Source organism: Aspergillus tubingensis (assembly GCF_013340325.1).
Source record: "Aspergillus tubingensis WU-2223L DNA, scaffold_7, whole genome shotgun sequence".
In the NCBI taxonomy this organism is placed as follows: Eukaryota; Fungi; Ascomycota; class Eurotiomycetes; order Eurotiales; family Aspergillaceae; genus Aspergillus; species Aspergillus tubingensis.
In genome coordinates this window covers 1,713,870-1,732,838 of record NW_023336281.1, presented here as the reverse complement: position 1 = coordinate 1,732,838, position 18,969 = coordinate 1,713,870, and the positions used below count along the sequence as shown (strand labels likewise).

The 18,969-nt window shown below is 48.9% G+C and overlaps 3 protein-coding genes across 3 annotated transcripts; 2 read left to right on the top strand and 1 right to left on the bottom strand.

The window, feature by feature from the left end:
* Positions 1 to 2,988: 2,988 nt before the first annotated feature.
* Positions 2,989 to 4,027, bottom strand: gldB (putative glycerol dehydrogenase (GldB); the record flags this gene model as incomplete). The annotated part of the gene is made up of 2 exons (XM_035500646.1): positions 2,989 to 3,558; positions 3,620 to 4,027. The coding sequence occupies 2 exons, from the start codon at positions 4,025 to 4,027 to the stop codon at positions 2,989 to 2,991; spliced, it is 978 nt and encodes a 325-aa protein (XP_035356539.1).
* A 1,765-nt stretch (positions 4,028 to 5,792) lies between these two features.
* On the top strand, positions 5,793 to 7,223 carry AtWU_05535 (phosphatidyl synthase; the record flags this gene model as incomplete). The annotated part of the gene is made up of 1 exon (XM_035500645.1): positions 5,793 to 7,223. One exon carries the CDS (start codon positions 5,793 to 5,795, stop codon positions 7,221 to 7,223), a length of 1,431 nt encoding a protein of 476 aa, XP_035356538.1.
* Positions 7,224 to 11,239: 4,016 nt separating this feature from the next.
* Positions 11,240 to 18,650, top strand: AtWU_05534 (polyketide synthase; the record flags this gene model as incomplete). Its single annotated transcript, XM_035500644.1, has 10 exons — positions 11,240 to 11,315; positions 11,367 to 11,841; positions 11,902 to 12,210; positions 12,262 to 12,386; positions 12,439 to 12,536; positions 12,601 to 12,724; positions 12,785 to 14,460; positions 14,515 to 17,403; positions 17,455 to 17,769; positions 17,823 to 18,650. 10 exons carry the CDS (start codon positions 11,240 to 11,242, stop codon positions 18,648 to 18,650), a joined length of 6,915 nt encoding a protein of 2,304 aa, XP_035356537.1.
* Positions 18,651 to 18,969: the final 319 nt, after the last annotated feature.

The window sequence follows — 18,969 nt, the reverse complement described above, 5'->3', positions numbered from 1 at the left end:
TTCGGGATAGTGTACATATGGGGAAACCGAAAGGGGAGGCGTTTGGTCTGATGGCAGTTGCAGAATCGAATTACTACGTTAATATGAGTATAATCGTTTATTCTCATACAAGAGCTGGATAGGTATCAGTAGTAGGTAACTATCCTGTATATTTCTGATACAACCTAAAAGCAAGAAATGCAACACATGGACCTCACTCAGCCTTGCTGTTCCACCATCACATTCAGATCTACACTGCACAGCACCCTCACATCCTTACAGCTGATAGTATGCTGCACCGCGGAGGTGCAGTTCCCTGGTAATCCATGGATATGTATCCAAGCTATAGACTACTCACACCCACACACACCTTATATTTCCTCATACATGGTGGATTTCTGCATGTCTCTGCACGATGATATAACGTCTGCGTTGGGGGATAAGGTTTCCCGCCCTGCATTGTACATATACAGTTAGTAGCTGGGTTGCAGCTTGGTGCTGTGGGAATATTGATGTTGATGGAGGGTGGTGCCGGTGAGTTAGTACTATTCTGGATGTGGTGTTGATATATATTTTGTTGTTGTGAGGGTAGTACTAGCACTGCGTACTAGATACACTCCGTAATAGTAGTAGGGGCTAGAGGCTGGTTGTAGGTAGAGGGTCATTATTTACTACCAGTTAGTCCTAAGTAGTAGTAGTACTAGTAAGCTATAGGAAAGTGTAACGATTATATACTATCATATCCGCGTGGACTACAATTACAATATACATTGAGAGAGGTTGTAGATACCTCGTGCAATCTAATTAGTATTCGAACTAATCGGTATGGTAAAGTAGGGCGATAGTATATTTCACTCTAGTCTTATGGAAGATACTTATTCCCTTAGCCGTTGCGATCATACTACTAGTGCGGAGATAATATACAACCACACCCTCATTCGAAATATATACTGAGCTTTGACTACCATCATCATCATAATCAACTGCAAGTTCAATAAACTTTGGCACAGTAAACACATGTCGACGATCACCCATCACACTACTACTATAAACTAACTGAAGTAGTACACAATACCTCCCCTCAATCACCACATCTCCAATTAAACCACACTAACTACGTACCCCAATTCTCTCCCTCCCTCTTTTTCCCATTAATCCCTCAAATCTCAAAAAATTACCCCACATCTTATCCCCCATCCCACCTACTAAATATGTACATAGTCTACTTTTACTACTTCCACTCCATATACCACAAAGCTAGTACTAAGAACTAACGAAGCGCAAATCCCACGCAGATCCAAAGCTAGAAAAGAACAAATACAAACTAACAACTAACAAAGTTCAGCCCAGGATGCAATTAGCTTTTCGCTGAAGTTCCCTATTTCAGGGCGCATATCGCGGGTAGATTCGGAATACTACGATGGAGTTACTAAGATACGTAGTTACTTGGATATTATGTAGTTTAGTAAGTACTAAGTACTTTGGTGTATGTTGATGGATCCGAAGTTCACATATGTTTGTCTGATTGATTGATTGATCATGGATGGATTCAGGCACCAGTACCGACCAACCAACCATACCCGGTGTATATGGTCGATACTACTGCTACTCCTCTATTACTTCTCTAGACGAATGATATCTTTCTACCGACTAGATAAGTAAGTAGGTAGCGAAGATAGATGGATGGATGGATGAATGGTTATACTCCGTATTCAGAAACATACCAAGTGGACCATTATCCATCCATCCATCCAACATAAATAATCCCTCAAATATACACGCAGATAGTACTCTCCTGGTATACCATCCAATCCACCGTATCACATTCAATCCCGAATAAATGTACTCCGTACATAGTATCCATCACTCCATCAATCCTCTTTCCCGACTGGACAAATCCTAGTAAGTACTGGGGGTTTTACCCCTCTCTACGTACTCCGTAGTAGTATCACATCAACCAGATAAATAATTGAATACCAAGTACTAGGGCTAGGGCACCATCACAACCAACCCCCCCCACTCCCCCAAACAGTACTAACTACTAACACGCAAGCCCCCTTACCCAATTCAGCCATTCGGTGTTTTAGGGCTTCTTCCACATTTGCCCACCGAGGAGGAACCCGGGTACTACCTATATTCCGAGATTCTCCGACACGAGCCCATGACTAGCCTGCTTCGGTTAGAGTAGCAGTACCGGTCCCCCTCTCCTTTGTGTTTAATTGCTTTGGTTCCAGGTACGCTTGATACATACATACATACATCATGATATGATGAAAAGCCATTGCCATGCAATAAAAGAATTAATACAAGGATTAGTAGTATATATGTAAAGAAATATGTAGTGGTGTGGTCGATGAAGGTTCTAGATCTGCCCGTTATGAAAGTTTTGCCACATAATATTTTTATTATTTTTTTTCTTCTTTCAGATTGCTATCTTCATTGTTTCGTAGTAGTGTCTTAGATATTTTGTGTTGTTGGATGTTAAAGGGAGGAATGGGAGGGATTGCTCTGACGTCATTGCGCACTAGCCCCGTCAACGCATGGAGGACAGTCCTCCGACACTCCGAGTAAGTAACCTAACTTACTAGGATTAGTCCCGTTCTCCCGTCTCGTCTCCATCAAGCCACTTAGGTTAGCTAACTGTGATTCGGCTGGCAAGCACATGCATGCATGCATGAATGGGTTGAGGTTTCATTTGCGAACTGTTGGTGGGAGCGACAATTTGATGGCTGGGATTGGCGGATAGGTCAGTTTCCTATTATTAAATTATTATTTTTTATGATGGCCTTTTTTTTTTGTTTCGTCTATTTTGTATTCTAGGGGAAAAAGGGGATTGAAAGTGAAATACATAAATTGCTTTCTATACGTATTGTATTGTGGTGTAATCTGTTTTGCTTTGATTGCTAGATACACATTTCATCTCAATTCGTCCATCCACTCATAAGCTCATTCGGTCCAATTTTACTGGTTTATGGCCTGCATAAATCAAAATTCGCTCTCTATCATCATCTAAGCGGACAGGTTCTTGGCGGTCTCCTCGGGCCACACGTCGTAGCCAAAGGTGTCCTTCATGTTGACGAAGCGGAAGTGACGACCCTCGGCCACCTTGTTGACGGCCTCGTACTCCTCATCCGTGAGCTGGATGCTCTTGAAGTTGGACTCGATACGGGCGGGGTTGGAGCTCTTGGGGAGCACAACGTAGCCACGACGCAGACCCCAGGCGATGAGCACCTGCGCCAGGGTGTAGCCGCCCTTCTTGGCGATGTCGTTCAGGGTCTGGTTCTCGCTGACCCTCTCACCCGTCGTGGGGACCTGGTTCTGAGAGCCCAGGGGAGAGTAGGCCTCGGGCAGGATGTCGTGCTTGAAGCAGTAGTCGACGAGCTCCTGGTTGGGCAGGAAGGGGTGGATCTCGATCTGGTTGACGTGAGGCTTGATCTCGGCGTACTTGAGGAGCTTCTCTAGACCCTCGATGGTCCAGTTGGAGACACCGATCGCCTTGGCCTTCTTATCCTTGTAGATCTTCTCCATAGCCCTCCAGGTGGGCTCGGGGTTCTCAGTGAGATCCTTGAGGATCACGTACTATAGAAGTTTCAAATCAGCACTGCTCTGATGCTAGAATTATGAGGGAAAATAGACATACCTTTCCATCAGGGCCGATCTTAGGCTTCTCCTGAGTCTCCTTCTCGGCAGCAATGGGCCAGTGGACGAGGAAGAGGTCAACGTAGTCGACCTTGAGCTTCTTGAGGGAGCTCTCAATAGACCACTGCACATCCTCGGGGCGGTGGAGGTGGTTCCAGACCTTGGTGCAGATGAAGATGTCCTCACGCTTGACAGAGGGGTTGGCAGCGAGGAAGTCCTTGACGGCATCACCAACCTCACCCTCGTTCAGGTAGTACCAGGCACAGTCGAGGTGACGGTATCCGGTGTTGAGAGCGCAGGTGACGGCCTTGTAGGTCTCACCGGTGGCACCCTCGTTGGCGAAGGTACCGAAACCAACGCCGGGGATCTTGACGCCGTTGTGGAGAGTGAAGGACTGTCCGGAAGACATGGTTGTGTAGGGGTATCGAACTGGTGGTGGAAGGAAGGAATTGGGTATATTTGGTATAGTTGAAGAGAAAGAAGAGCCAGGGAAGCCGAGGGATGAGTACAAATAGCGGGTGGGAGGGGAAGAAGTCACTTGGTGGTATGGGCGAGGAGGGGCTCTCGTTGAGAAGAAGGCAACTTTACAGGCAAGAACCGCAAGTGGGGTGGAGGGGGGTGTGTTGATGAGGGGTATGATGCTATTGCTGCTACTAATTATATTATGCAGGGTCATTTTCTTTGACTTTTCGATTTGCGGTATGTACACTTGTACTTTTTACTTCACCAAGCTATCTTGGTAAAGAACCATCCATGCTTGACCTTGGTGTTCGATAATTTTCTTTTCCAAGCTCGAGCTTGGGGGAGCTCCTGGACAAATTTCCCTGTGAAGCTTCCCATGACGGCATGGACACGTTTTGGTTTTTGGCCTGAGGAAAGGAAACCCACTTTTTTCTGGATCCCATTAAATTCAGTTTTAATTTCTCATTTCCCAATGCAGACGGGGAAATTGCAATTACCAAAAAAACGAGAGACATGGAGCCCATGACATCATTGGATGTATTGGTTTCGAAACGGCGCGAGCGTTTGACCCGCCGCCGCCCGCTCGATCGTCATCGGCTCCAGCGATCTGTGGCTCGTTCGTGAGTGGAATGCCCGTAGCGACCAATCATTGTCCCACACAGTCCCGCTGGCACCCCCTCCTGTCCACTCAACTTGCAGCAGCTTCTTCCTCTTGAGTGGTTCGTCCTGCGAACAAATTTCCAGCCTGGCCAATAATGTCTCACAGAATCTGGTGATGCCACTCTCCAGTAGCCCTCCCGCCCCGCCGCGGTGGGCAAGTTCAGGCTGCCATCTGCAGCCACGATGCTGCGCCGGCAGTGAAAGTGGTGTGAAGAGTGGGACTTTTTGTGGTGTGTGTGTGTCTGTTTAATGCCTCAGAAAACTGTTCCGAAAGGAGTAGGAAACTTGAATACCTGCATGGTAATTGGCATTGGCATTTGTTATGTGTGTGTGCTGTGTATGTCGTAGTATTGAGCATGTCATAAATTACCACCAGCCAGGGTCCAGCGGTCACAGACTTGAAAGATTACAACAGAGCTCCACCTACAACCTGCCCAGGAAAAAAAAGTAGTGGACTTTCTTCTTTTGTAAGACCAGTTACTTACTAGACTAAACTACATCCATCCATCAAGCTGCCATTGTTGGCTCCGCTCTCCTCCAGCGAAACTACGAAATGTCGCAGCTAATCATCTCCCCGTAAATAATGACGACGAGAATTCCTAGGGATGATGATACGCCCCTCCCAACCCAGTCGGTGGATCCGGATGGCTGATTTGGCCGCAGCGCTGTCTCCGTATGGCTGCACCCAGGATAAACACCCTCCTTGTCGGTGGTACGCCTTCTCCCCTCGTCCGCTGGGACCTTACCGCCACTGTAGTTCTGCTGAAGAAAGCTTGTTATATATGATCCTCTTCGCCTCCCTTCTCTTTCTTTTCCATCTTCATCCTTCTCTTTCACATCATCCTCCTCTTCCATCTTCCTCCGGTGACAATTGCTTGCAGGTGACGCCCATTGGTTGTCTTCCTGTTTTCGTCTCCGAGTGATATCATCCTATCCTTCCTATCTTATCATCCATCTTCCTCCCCCTCCTATATATTCTTTTAACTCTCCTGACCTTTTGGTCTTGTGTCAATTGAACCTCTCTACAACCTCAATTCCTTCAGCAATTCATCATGCCTCGCTTCGACGACGCTGACTTCGCCGTGGACGCTGCCCCTGCTCCGGGTGCTCGCTCCCCCCGCGATGCTCGTGGTAGCGCTGCTGGCTCTCTGCCCATCCCCAACGATGCTGGCAACACTGTCGAGATCCCCGCTACTCGCAGCTCCATCAGCGATGCTGCTCAGTATATGCACAACCTGAGCTTTGCTCCCTCCTCCCGGGACCGTCGTGGCTCCCGCAACTCCTTTGGCACTTCCCTGCCCATCCCCAGATCTCCCCGTGTCTCTCGTCTTTCCTCGGTGGTCACTGCGGATGTTTCCCGCGACATTCTGGCCTCTCAGGTCCAGGACATGTCCAAGGAGAAGGTCGCTGCCGCCAAGAACATGGCCTTCGCTTTCGATATCGATGGTGTCCTGGCCCACGGTAACGAGGCCATTCCGGAGGCCAAGGAGGCCCTCGCGATGCTCAACGGTGACAACGAGCTGGGCATCAAGATCCCCTACATTCTCCTGACCAACGGTGGTGGTAAGACCGAGGACGAGCGCTGCGCCCAGCTCACCGAGGTCCTTGGCTGCCCCATCTCCACCGACCAGTTCATCCAGTCTCACACCCCAATGCAGGCGTTGGCCGAGTACTACGAGACCGTCCTGGTCTGCGGTGGTGAGAAGCAGAAGATCCGCAAGGTCGCTGAGAACTACGGCTTCAAGAACGTCATCCACCCCAAGGATGTCCTTGCCTGGGACCCCACCATCTCGCCCTGGGGCTGCTTCCACGAGGAGGACCGTCTCGAGGCCAAGCCCCGCGACTTCTCCAAGATCAAGTTCGACGCTATCCTGGTGTTCGCCGACTCTCGCGACTACGCCACTGACATGCAGCTCATCATGGACCTCCTCCTGGCTGAGGACGGAAAGCTGCTGACCCGCGCCAAGGACCCCGTTGCTTCCCGCATCCCGGTCTACTTCTCCCAGGGTGACCTGGTCTTCCCTACCGACCACAAGGGTCCCCCCCGTCTGACCCAGGGTCTCTTCCGTATCTCCATTGAGGCTCAGTACAAGGCCCTCACCGGTGTCGACCTGGAGCGTGTCGTCTACGGCAAGCCCGAGCGCGCCACCTACACCTACGCCGATGAGGTCATGAAGGCCTGGATGGAGCAGATCCACAACGAGAACCGTCTGCCCGAGAACATCTACATGGTCGGTGACAACCCGGCCTCCGACATCTGCGGTGGTAACATGCACGGCTGGAACACCTGTCTGGTGCGCACCGGTGTCTTCCAGGGCAAGGACAACGACGACAACAACCCGGCCAACTTCGGTGTCTTCCCCAACGTCCTGGAGGCCGTCAAGTCTGCCGTCCGCAAGGAACTCGGCCAGGACTTCAAGTTCAAGTGGAACCCCAAGGTCAACCCCGTCCTCCACGGCGACGGTGCCTCTGCTGTCGAGTGAACGCATTAACATCGGCGCTTGCTTTTTCTTTCTCTCCACACCACTTTTTCTCATCCATTTTGTTCACATCTTGATCGATGTTAGACATTTCTTTTGCATGTTACGGCTTACGGATTTGGACTACTGATATCCATCGTCGCTCCTGGGCCACAAAAAATCGCCATCAGCGAGTCGACTGATTTTGTTTTGGTTTTATTGTTTCCTCTTTTGGACTCTTTAGACTGGGTTTTTCATTTTTCTCCCACTGTCATGTTCACATACACATTTCACATACCAATGATGTCTCTTCCACTGGGCTGGTTAGATGGATTGGATAGGTTCGGGTTACTTTTAGACTTTTTGCTTTTGCTTTTGGTTACATGGAAATCTACTACAACCCTGCAATGTTGCAGCCGGTTTCTTTCCCACCCACCCAATGACCGTTCTCAGTAAAATCAAGTAACTTCCAATAAACTTCGTCACGAGTAGTAAAGTAAAAATGAAAAGTTAATCGTTGAAGCTATTCTACCTCTATACCATTCTCGAAAAACTCTGGTACCGAGTCGTGACGACATTGTCGCCGCGTGCGGTCGGACGTTGAAACTCAATTTTCCTGCTGTCATTCCATCTGAAACCCTCAAATGAGCAAGCAGTTAGGAAGTGAGGGTAGTAATCTCGGGTCCTCATCCAATGAGATAACTCGAGTATCTCAGCGGAAGCTTCCGATCCATCCACCCACCCATCCCGCGTACGAGATCCCCGAGCGTTGGATAATTAAATGGTGGTGGTGGTGGCTGCTACTGCTTTCGAGCCGAGCGATGAATCGATACTTACATTCCCGTTCCGGTTCCCGATGCGGGCGGGTTTGGGCTTGGCTTGGGGGTTATTCTCGGAACGTCCCGGGTGTCACTTCACTTGCGTAGTATCGGATTCAGGTCTTCTCGGGAATTAGTTTCGGGCGTCGTTCTCGATTAGGATTGTTATACGATTGTGTGTAGTAATTCATCCGTTGATACATGTATGCTGCATATACTAGTAGTTTAGTAGTGGAATGGGTAATTCTGTCATGCAATGGCAATGGCAGTGGATGATTTGATCCAACTACTTCGGCTCGGGGTCGGAGTCGTGGTCAGGATTGCTCGTCTCGGGCTGGGGTTGCTGGACATCTACCGAGTCCGGGAAAATGTAGTGCAGGTCGGGAGATGTTACTTACTCTAGTCTGGTCTGGTCTGGTAGTGGTGAGTTCTTTGAGTGGATGTTGTCACTTGTATTGGTGCGTGCTAGCACCAATGCTTGGAATCAAAGGTGGCTGGCCCTGTTGAGTTGTGTACCTTTTTATTCATTGGATGTTTGTTGGATGGGGCTGGTTGGGGGGAGGTTGTTGTGGGGTTCAATTCATGATATAGGGTATTTGGTGTTAGTTTGATGGTGATTATCATTACTATTACTACGTCAACTTGTGAGATTGAGGGATGTAGTTTTGATGTATGTGTCATTACATGTTGGTTAGGACGAGTACAGTTTTAGTAGAGCTATATAGGGCTTCATTCCTATGTCTGGTTCACTCAGCTACTACTTCAGACTAGAGATGAATTGGGTTACTACGATGGGCAGCTTCCTGTTTGAGTCCCGTATTTTGGGTGTCTTCTTATTCTCTGCGCTGTTGGGGTAGTGGCAGGGATGTTGTAGCAACCATACAAAATGATTCTAATGATGATGGTTATATTGTTGAGGGGAAAGGGAAGAGAGGAGTGGCCCTCGAAAGAAGATACTATATACTAGATAGGAATTAATGAGACCCGCGGTCAGATAGCTGTTACAGATGATTTATCTCATTGTGTGTTCCAAGGGGCTAGGGAAAGAGTGGGAGATAACTGTCCTGATAGATCTTCTTGTCAATATATCTATCTCATTTCCTTTGAGGTGACCATCAGTGCCTAACTTTGAATCGCTGTGTGTTCAGATACTAAGCTTAAACTGCCATAGAACGAAAAGGCCACATCCCTTAGGAGGCAAAGGTTGGGTTCAATTAGGGGATCTGGGCATGTAAGGTGGGAGGCAGCCTGTAGCTACTCAAGGGGATTTGTGCCTAAACGGCGTAAGGCACAGACTGTATATCACGGATGTATTGTAGGTAGTAACTGGGTTCAAATTATACTTTCCGTCAAAAATGCCCAAGTTGCAAGGGATACTACTGACCAGAAAAGTACACAAACGCTGAAGAACTCCATGCAATAAGTACAGACATGCCTCGTTTCAGACGTCAGTGGTTTCAAGCGTCAGTGAAAGTATACCTACACTTCTCGGATGTCTGAATTATGATTATGATCATGTCACTATGATCATAGGCCTGGATATCCCATGTGTACCGGCATACCAGTGTGTGGCTTGCATCCATGAGGAAGCATCCTTCCCACGTGGATAGGCATGGCTGTCTGCATCCGCTAAGTGAGATGTAAATCTGTGTTTAGTGTTCATACGTGGCAACATCAGATAAATAGTATTAGTACATAGTAGGTTCATTCTGGGGAATGCGGCTATAATTGTTCTGCATCCCTAGCTAGCGATTAAAGTTTACGTAGATTGTCATGTGCGTGCGGTGACCTGCCTCGAGGTCTGTGGACTATCCTTATGCTGTCAAGCAGATAGTCAGCATCCTTGAAGGGAGCGGGTGAAATGTATTGGAAAAACTTGCTATTGGAAAGGTTTTAGTAATTGTAGATTCCTTTGAAAAGTTAGAGAGGATGATTGCCACAGATACTTCCAACCTCATATAAGTGTGATGTGATTACTAACTTTAGGTTTTCGAGAAACAAGATCGTGCTGCATGATCGCTGTCCTGCATGAGAGTACAGGGGCGGTGAAGTTTGACATCTGTTGTCTCAACAGGGACAATCACTCCTTCCATGACCTCCATTGCCCTCACTGGCCTTGGGCTTTTTATCAGTTCCAGTACTCAGTACACAAAACTGCCGAAAGGATTCTACTTACTAGCTACTATATAAGTAGCGAACAGAGCTAAAGGAAGGGTCAATTCACTGGTGACTTCTGCTCATCCCGCTCCTTCGATTATCACCTTGCATCTGCCATAGCATGCTGGTCGCCTAATTGGGGCATTGCTTCAATTTAGCGTCCAATGTAGCGTGATTCGAACATTATTATGACCATTGGTATTCTCTGACACCGCTTATTTGCAACCGCGTCAAGTTGGTCGCTGTCATGTGAGTCTGAACTGCCCAAAGGAACCATGTGCATCACAACAGGCAAGGTATATTACGAACCTCACAGTCCCAGAAGGCTATTATCCTCATCTACCCACGCCATCTGTTGAGCCTGATACATTATCGAGAAGCCCATCTAACTTTGAACAAACATTAAGGAAAAGGTACCCCCCTACCAGTCAGATCATTGGATGCGTCACTACCTTGTTTGGTGGCGAAAGAGAGTTTCCTAATGCTTTAGTTTCTACTGTGATGTTTAGAGCATGATTGGTTTCTTCTATACCGTGGTTCTGTGTCATTCGAAACCTCTCAAGGGATCAACGTCTAAGCCACCCATTTTATCATGAAGGTCCATGCCAGTTATGTTTCCTTGCGCAACTTCCCATCCAATGGACGTTAGATAGGAAACCATTTCCATCGACGGACTGAGTGAGGATCACCGGTTGATTTTCATTGGACACATGACGTCTTTCAGATCAACCCGACCTGCGAATAAGAGGAATGGTGAACTTGATACAGCATGCCGCGGAATGTGGATGTTGTGGGCGACTCCCAGAAACGAATGATTCGCCTTGCAAGATGACCCAAAGAGATGGGAAACACGAGTCGTGTGCTGAACTCTATTATCTGCATCTGGTGAGGGATAATAGAGTCAGACTCGTCTTTAAGGTATAAATGTCCCCTCATCCATCCCTGTTCCTCGAGCCTGCATCCAAGAGTGTTAAGCTCTCACTAAGACCCAGATCGAAAGCCCATATAATTACCCAGCTCGTATCAGTCATTAAATACTTGTTTCACGAGGTCTCTACAATCTTGATGACGCGACACCCTACTTCAAAGGGCTCACCTGTGGATCATGTCCCCTTTGAGCCGATTGCCATCGTCGGCATGGGTGGGTACCGATATGCACTCATCTCTTCTCTCTATAGTAACCAGCATATAGCCTGTCGCCTGCCGGGATCGATTACAACCCCTTGTGATCTCTGGGATGTACTCGTTAATAGGAAATCGGTCCAGACCCCAACTGTGCCCGAAAGCCGGTTTAAAATTGATGCGTTCTACCATGAGAACCTGAATAGACCCGGCAGTTTCAATGTCCGTGGAGGTTACTTTCTTGACGGCAGTCCTCAGGACTTTGATCCCAACTTCTTCGGCATCACCCCGATTGAGGCCATGTGGCTAGATCCGCAGCAACGGCGTATTCTTGAAGTTACGTATGAGTGCCTGGAGAACGCCGGTAAGAGATTGGAAGATGTTGCTGGGGAGAGTATCGGGGCATTTGTGGGCTGCTTCACCTCAGATTACCAACAGATGCTTCATCGCGAACCGGACTTCCGGCACGAATATGCAGCCACAGGGACTGACCCTGGTCTCCTCAGTGCGAGGATCTGTAACGTGTTCGACCTACGCGGACCAAGGTGAGTGCCGGTAACTAGGGTATAGTTTCACATAAAGTCAATCCGACTGACCATATTCAGCGCCGTTATCAATAGCGCCTGTTCTTCATCTATGACTGCTATACATCAAGCATGTCAGGCACTTCAGACGGGCGAATGCGACGGCGCAATCGCAGGAGGCGTGAATCTAATTGTTTCAGTCGATCAGCACATGAATACCGCTAAGCTGGGGATCCTATCGCCAACATCCACCTGCCACACCTTTGATGCTGCAGCAGATGGGTACGGCCGTGCCGAAGGAGCAGGCGCCATCTACCTACGCAGGCTCAGTGATGCACTTCACAGTGGTGAACCGATTCGAGCAGTCATCCGCGGCTCAGCGCTTAATACGTAAGATGTTGCAGGATCCCGAAGCGTCGAATAAGCGACTAACTGATGTAGAAATGGGAAAGTTAAAGACCAAGGAATCACCCATCCCAGTGTTCAAGGCCAAGAAAGGGTCCTACGTGCTGCTTACAAGAGAGCCGGCTTGGACCCAACAGACACACTCTATGTTGAATGCCATGGTAATCATGCGTAATGAATTGCGAAACGCAAAGAGCTGCTGAAACTTCTTAGGGACTGGCACACCGGTTGGCGATCCCATAGAAGTCAAAGCCATTTCTAACGGAATGAATGAAAGACGGAGTCGCCAGCAGCCGCTACTGCTGGGTGCAGTGAGTATTCTCCGCAAACATTCTGAGGCATATGGTGACACTGAGACTAATTATTTTCTCAAAGATCAAAGCGAATATCGGCCATAGTGAAGCTGCCAGTGGTATATTTGCTGTGATCAAAGCGGCGTTGATGGTGGAGACTGGTATCATACCCGGGGTAGCGGGCTTCAAAACGCTCAACCCAGCTAGTTTGTAGACAACTTTTCTCTAATGTGTGAATGCACCCAACCGTGCTAACAAATAAACAGTCAAGGAAGACGAGTGGAATGTGAAAATCAATGTGGATACTAGACCGTGGCCTGAGAGCCCTCTCACCCGGCGGGTTGGAGTATCGTCCTTCGGATATGGTGGCACCAACGGCCATCTGATTGTGGAGGCCGTCCATTCTGACCACGGGAGGCTAATGTTCAAACCAGAGTATAAAAACTCAAACCCTGGAAAGGCTCTGGTATGTTTCACAGCACACGATCGAGCTACACTTGAGAAGAACATCGAAGCGCACGCTTGTATCGTGGAGAATCACCGCCTTCAAGACTTGGCATACACACTCAATTGCCATCGAACTCACTTTTCACACAGAGCCTTTACTATTGCACTAGAAGGACATGAAGTAGAAAACTTCAGCAAGCCAAACCTCGAGTTCGACGTGGCAGAAGGTCCTGGCCCGATCGCCTTCGTCTTCACGGGACAGGGTGCGCAATGGGTTGGCATGGGAAAAGATGCTATGCGCAATCTACCCGTGTTTAGCACGACCATAAAGTATTTAGATCAGTATATGAGGACACTACAGCCACCGGTAGGATGGACCATAGAGGAAGCGTTGTTGGGAAACATTGATTCAGACCACATAGCGGAGCCTGATGTTGCACAGCCACTCTGCACAGCAATTCAGATCGCAATAGTCGATCAGCTAAGAACATGGGGAATTACCCCCTCTGCCGTCGTGGGACACTCTTCCGGAGAAATCGCAGCAGCATACGCAGCGGGCTTGCTATCTGCTCGGGAAGCCTTTGCAACCTCTTTCTATCGTGGCGAGGCAGTTGCACAGAAAAGCCCTGCAGGCTCAATGCTTGCTGTAGGCCTCGGGGTGGACAAGATCGAACCTTATATTCGTGGCACAGACTTTGTCGTTTCATGCGAGAATTCCCCGGATAGTGTGACGTTGAGTGGCTCGACGAGTACGAAAGAAAAGCTGAAAACGCAAATTCACGCCTCTGGTGTATTCATGAGGGAACTAATAACAGGAAGACCCTACCACTCGCCCGCAATGGAACCTGTTGCTGAATTTTATGAGCAACTACTTCTGGATGCAAGCCGGAGGACTGATTCGTCTACCGCCTCAGAACGGCTCGCCCGGGTCCCAATGATTTCTTCTTTGACAGGGAGCCAGGTTTACGAATCTGATATCAATCCTAAGTATTGGGCGGAAAACCTCTCTAATAGGGTTCGCTTTCATGCAGCAATAGTCGCGCTTAACAGTCTGGAAGAGTTGGAGTTGAATCACTTTGTCGAGATTGGGCCTCATTCAGTCCTCGGTGGGCCATTGAAGCAGATAATGTCTGCAGATGGTATTTCAAAGGAATTCAAATACATACCGAGCCTTATCAGAGGATCTGATTCATGCAACGACTTGCTGCGGGTCGCTGGGCGTCTGTTCCTCGCCGGCTATGCTGTCCGCTTGCACAATGTGACAAACGACTTGGCCAGAGAACCAGGGCCGCAACTGCTAGTTGATTTGCCCGCGTATCAGTGGAACTACACAAAAGACTATTGGCGAGAGACCCGCTTAAGTCAGGAGCAGCGCCAACAGTCAGAGCCTCGACATGATCTACTGGGGAGACGGGTGGCCGGCCTCTCTGATACCAATCATGTTTGGAAAAATGTTCTACGGCTTCGGGATGCGCCGTGGCTAAGGGATCATCGCGTGAGTGAATGCGTCTGGACAAGTACGAGCCGTATTATCTGACCATCGAGACAGGTTGGCAGCGAGCTTTTGCTACCTGGTGCAGCGTACATTGCATTGGCTATTGAAGCCCTGTGGCAGATTAGCGATACTTCATTCAGCCCTTGTGATGGAGTTTGCTTGAAAGACTTTAACTTTCAACAAGGCCTTGTGATACCGGACAATGATCATGGGATTGAGGTAGTAACTCGACTGACGCGAAAGAGCGATAAGGGATCCGACTGGTATACATTCACCGTCGAGTCTCTCCTGGACAACCACTGGACCATCCATTGTGGTGGCCATATAACGGCTCGCAAGACCAAGCTTAATGTATCCAGCCAGTGTCACCAACATGTCATTAAGAAATTGCATCAACGTACCAACCCCGACAGGTGGTATAGAACGTTCGATCGAGTTGGAGTCTTTTATGGCAACACGTTTCAGCGCTTAGGGCAGGTCGAATCCAACGGTCGGGATTACGCAGCAGCAAGTACCATCGGGTTAAACCAAAAGAGTGGGACGATTGCCGGCGAGTCAAGATATGTCATGCATCCCGGAACTATTGATGCCTGTTTCCAGCTTGCCATTATCTCCTTCGAGCAGGGACGATATAATGCCATGCCTTACAGCACCATCCCCATGCGGGTCGAAGAGATGACCATTGCTTATCCTGAAGAAACCGAAGGAAATGCATTCGCATGGACAGACGAGTGCCAGCGCCCCTTTTTCCGGTCACACATACAGCTAGTTAATTCGAATGGGCACCCGATGCTGGAATGTAAGGGAATATGGTTCAAGGAGCACGAGATGAGCTGGTCGGCTCGCTCGACAGCGGTCGTTCCGGATCAGAAGTACATGCAATACCGATGGCAACCTGACATTGACTATGCAGCTAAGTATCAGGGACAGTCATCCTACAAGTCGCTGGAAGAGGCTGCCCACGAATTAGTTGGCCTGATTAACCACAAGCGACCGATGCAAAGAGCTTTCGTTGCTGTAGGAGACGACTATAGCCTCTTAGAGGCCGTGACGCGCCAGTTTCCCGTTACTGGAAAGTTAACCATTGCTGAGATGTTCGACGGGGATGTCAAAAAGAAACTCAAGTTTTCTCTACCGGAGGATACATCGATAATACAGTTCTCACCAGAAATCCCCCAGTTGTCTTCAAGCTTGCAGGGCGCACATGACCTTGTCATTTTCAAGGGCCAGTTGAATACGGCCATTATCCAAGAACTACAATCTATTTTGGCGCCCACCGGTAGGATGCTCATAATGCAAGATGGAAACACATCGGTAACTAGCAGCTGTCTGGATTGTCCTTCCATAATATCTAGGCCAGCATTAGAGCTATGTGTCTCACAGACTAGCCTGCTTCTCTCCCAGGAGTTAGAGTACGAAGGTGACCGACAACCAGAGCCAACAGCGGTTACCTTGGTAGTCAAAGAAAGTTCGGACCAACGTCTCGTGAGGGAGTGTGTGGAAGAGCTACAGGTCCTGGAAGTGGCTGTCGATGTAGTAAATTTGCACCGGACAAACCATGCGTTTCACCAACATACGGTGATTCTTGACATCGATGGTACCATTTTGTCGAATCCCTGCCAGACACAATTTGACATGCTCAAGAAGCTGGTTCTCTCTGAGGAAAGCGTGCTTCTCTGGCTCACTTTGGGTGTCAACCAAGGCCGCACTGCCGAAGGCGGGCTGAGTCTAGGATTCCTGCGGGTTGTCAGATCGGAGAATCCTGGAGCTAAGATCCTATCGTTGGATGTTGACTGGGAGGAGTCTCCCCAGAGCATCGCACAGGCTATGTTGGCAGTTCTGGGATCTGCAGCACCTCAGAGCTCTGGCCAGGAGATGGAGTTCTGGCTTCACGAAGGCATTCTCCACACCAATCGGTTGGTGCCATGGACATGTCCCAGTACGTCTCCGAAGGATAGTCAGGCGGTTAAATTGTCACTGGACATGCCGCTACAGAGCGAATTTGTGAAGAGCGAGTTCATCTTCAGGGCCAATGAGGAGTTTTCGATGGACTCAAAGGTGGACGAACTATGTCTCCAGGTGAAGATGACCGAGTACCAGGGTTGGGCTCCTGATCATCGCACAAAGCAACCGGTCATCGTTGTTGGCCATACAATTTCCAATGATCGCGAAAGTACACTTCGCCAGGTAGTCACACTCTCCGCACAGAGTGGGTACCAAACTATCGTCAAGGCACAGAAAGGTGCCTGTTTCGAATTTGAAGGTCTCGACCCAGCACTTCTTTGTGCTGCCCTTCCAACCGTATGCAAAGTCCTTCTCTGCATGAGCTGGCTAGGAAGAGCCCAAAAGGATGATCATATCCTCATTTTACATATGCCCCTCTTGTTTGCTAAGGTGGCCATCAGTCTTAGTAAGGAATTGAATGCCCGGATCACTGTCGTTGTAGCGACACAAGAAGAGAGTGAAGAACTATACGAAGCCTCGGCGTCCGGCATCCCAATTGTTGTGGTTGAGGATATGCATGCGTCTCATATGTCGCCAGTCCTCGAAGCCACCTCCGGGAAGTTTTCACTGGTGATATGCGAAAAGTTCTCAACAGCTGGTCAAGAGGCATGGAGACATATATCAGCGGCCGGTCGGTTTGTCTTATGCAATGAAGGAATGGCAGGGAAGCTGGATACAGGTCCTTTTACCAAGGGTGCTTCTTTCCTGCCGATGGGATACGAAAACCTCGGTACACGACAAGGGATGGCGGCTGAAATCCTACAGGATGGTTTGGAGTTTTTGAAGAAGAACAAGGACATCTGGACGTCCCATGTGCCAGTTTACAGCATTGATCAAATGCCCACGCAGTCAAATGGCAACCAGTTCAATGCATATCCAGGCTCAACTGGAGAGGTACATGCGGCAGTGCAATTCAAATATGGTGAAAGTACGGTAAAGGTATGTTGCAATTCTCACTAGCCTCGTGTTTTACAACTCTGACAACGGCAGATCCTACCTCAGATCCGACGGGTCAAGTTCTTCCCTGATGCAGCATACCTACTCATTGGAGGGCTCGGCGGCCTTGGAAGCAGTCTGGTCCGCTGGATGGCTGAACGAGGATGTCGGCATTTCATTTTCGTGTCACGCTCAGGCGCAACGCAGCCAAAGGCAGCACAGACCGTTGAACTTGCTGAAAAGGCCGGTGCATCTGTACAGGTATTTCAGGCTGATGCTGGCAATGAGTCCGATATGAGAGCAATTGTCGCCCGAGCGATGAAAGAAAGACCGATCCGTGGTGTGGTGCACGCTGCAATGGTACTGCAGGTAAACAACTTCATTATCTCCATCTCCAAAGACATGATCTAATCACCCATTAGGACGGCCTACTTCAGGGCATGACAGCAGCGCAATACCAAGCTGCCGTCACCCCCAAACTCCGCATAGCACATGTCCTCCATTCCGTCCTCATCAACGCCCCACTAGACTTCTTCGTCATGACCAGTTCGATCTCGGGCACAATAGGCACACCAGGTCAGACAAATTACAGTGCCGGGAACAGCTTTCTCGATGCGTTCGCAGTATACCGCCAGTCCCTTGGCCTACCCGCCTGCTCGATAGCGCTACCCATGCTCCTCGACGTCGGCGTAGTAGCAGAAAACCAAACCGTCGAGGACTCTCTCCAGCGATTAGGCTTCTACGGAATTGACGAGATAGAGATGCTCGAGGGTCTCGAAGTCGCCATGTCTCCGAGAAGTCCCAGTCATCTCGTGTTAGGGCTCGATCCTTCCCTGCTGCACCTTTCTGCCGGTACAAACCGTCTATTCTGGCATGGTGATGCTCGTCTGCGTGATGTGCAGCGTGACCTGGATCTTTTGCAGGGTTCGTTGAGAGCTTCGAAGCCGGATGGGGAAGTTATCGGTGATGGGGAGGAGCTGGATTATGAGACGCTAATGGCGCACGTTGGAGATCGGATTGTACAGAAATGCGCGAGTATGTTGGGGAGGGAGATTGACGAGATTAATTTCAGTAAAGGGACTGTTGCCTCGTATGGACTAAATAGTATGATTGGGTCCGAGTTGCAGCAGTGGTTGTTTGGGGAGTTTGCACTGGCGTTGAGTTTTCATGCGTTTACTGCGCCGGAGTTGACGTTTGAGGGGTTGACGAGGCAGGCGGTTGAGGCGCTCGGGGCGGGTGGTGCGAAGTGATAACAGGTTGAGAGACTGACTTGAAGTGTGAGGGATCGAAGTGGGTGAAGGGGTTCTGCTGAATATGTTATAGTATACTCTGAGGCAAGAATGCCAGAAAATCGGTTATGAATGTAATTAAACTAATTTCGAGATACTCTAGAAGTATGGTTTCCCTTTCCCTTCGCTAATCATAATGCCACAGTCTATTATGTCCACTTATGTAGATGCACAACAACCCTAAAATCCACACCAACCCAATATAGACAATGAAGTATAAAAAGCCAACAAACTTTTCCCAACCTAACACCCCAACCAGCAGAACAATAACCCACAAACC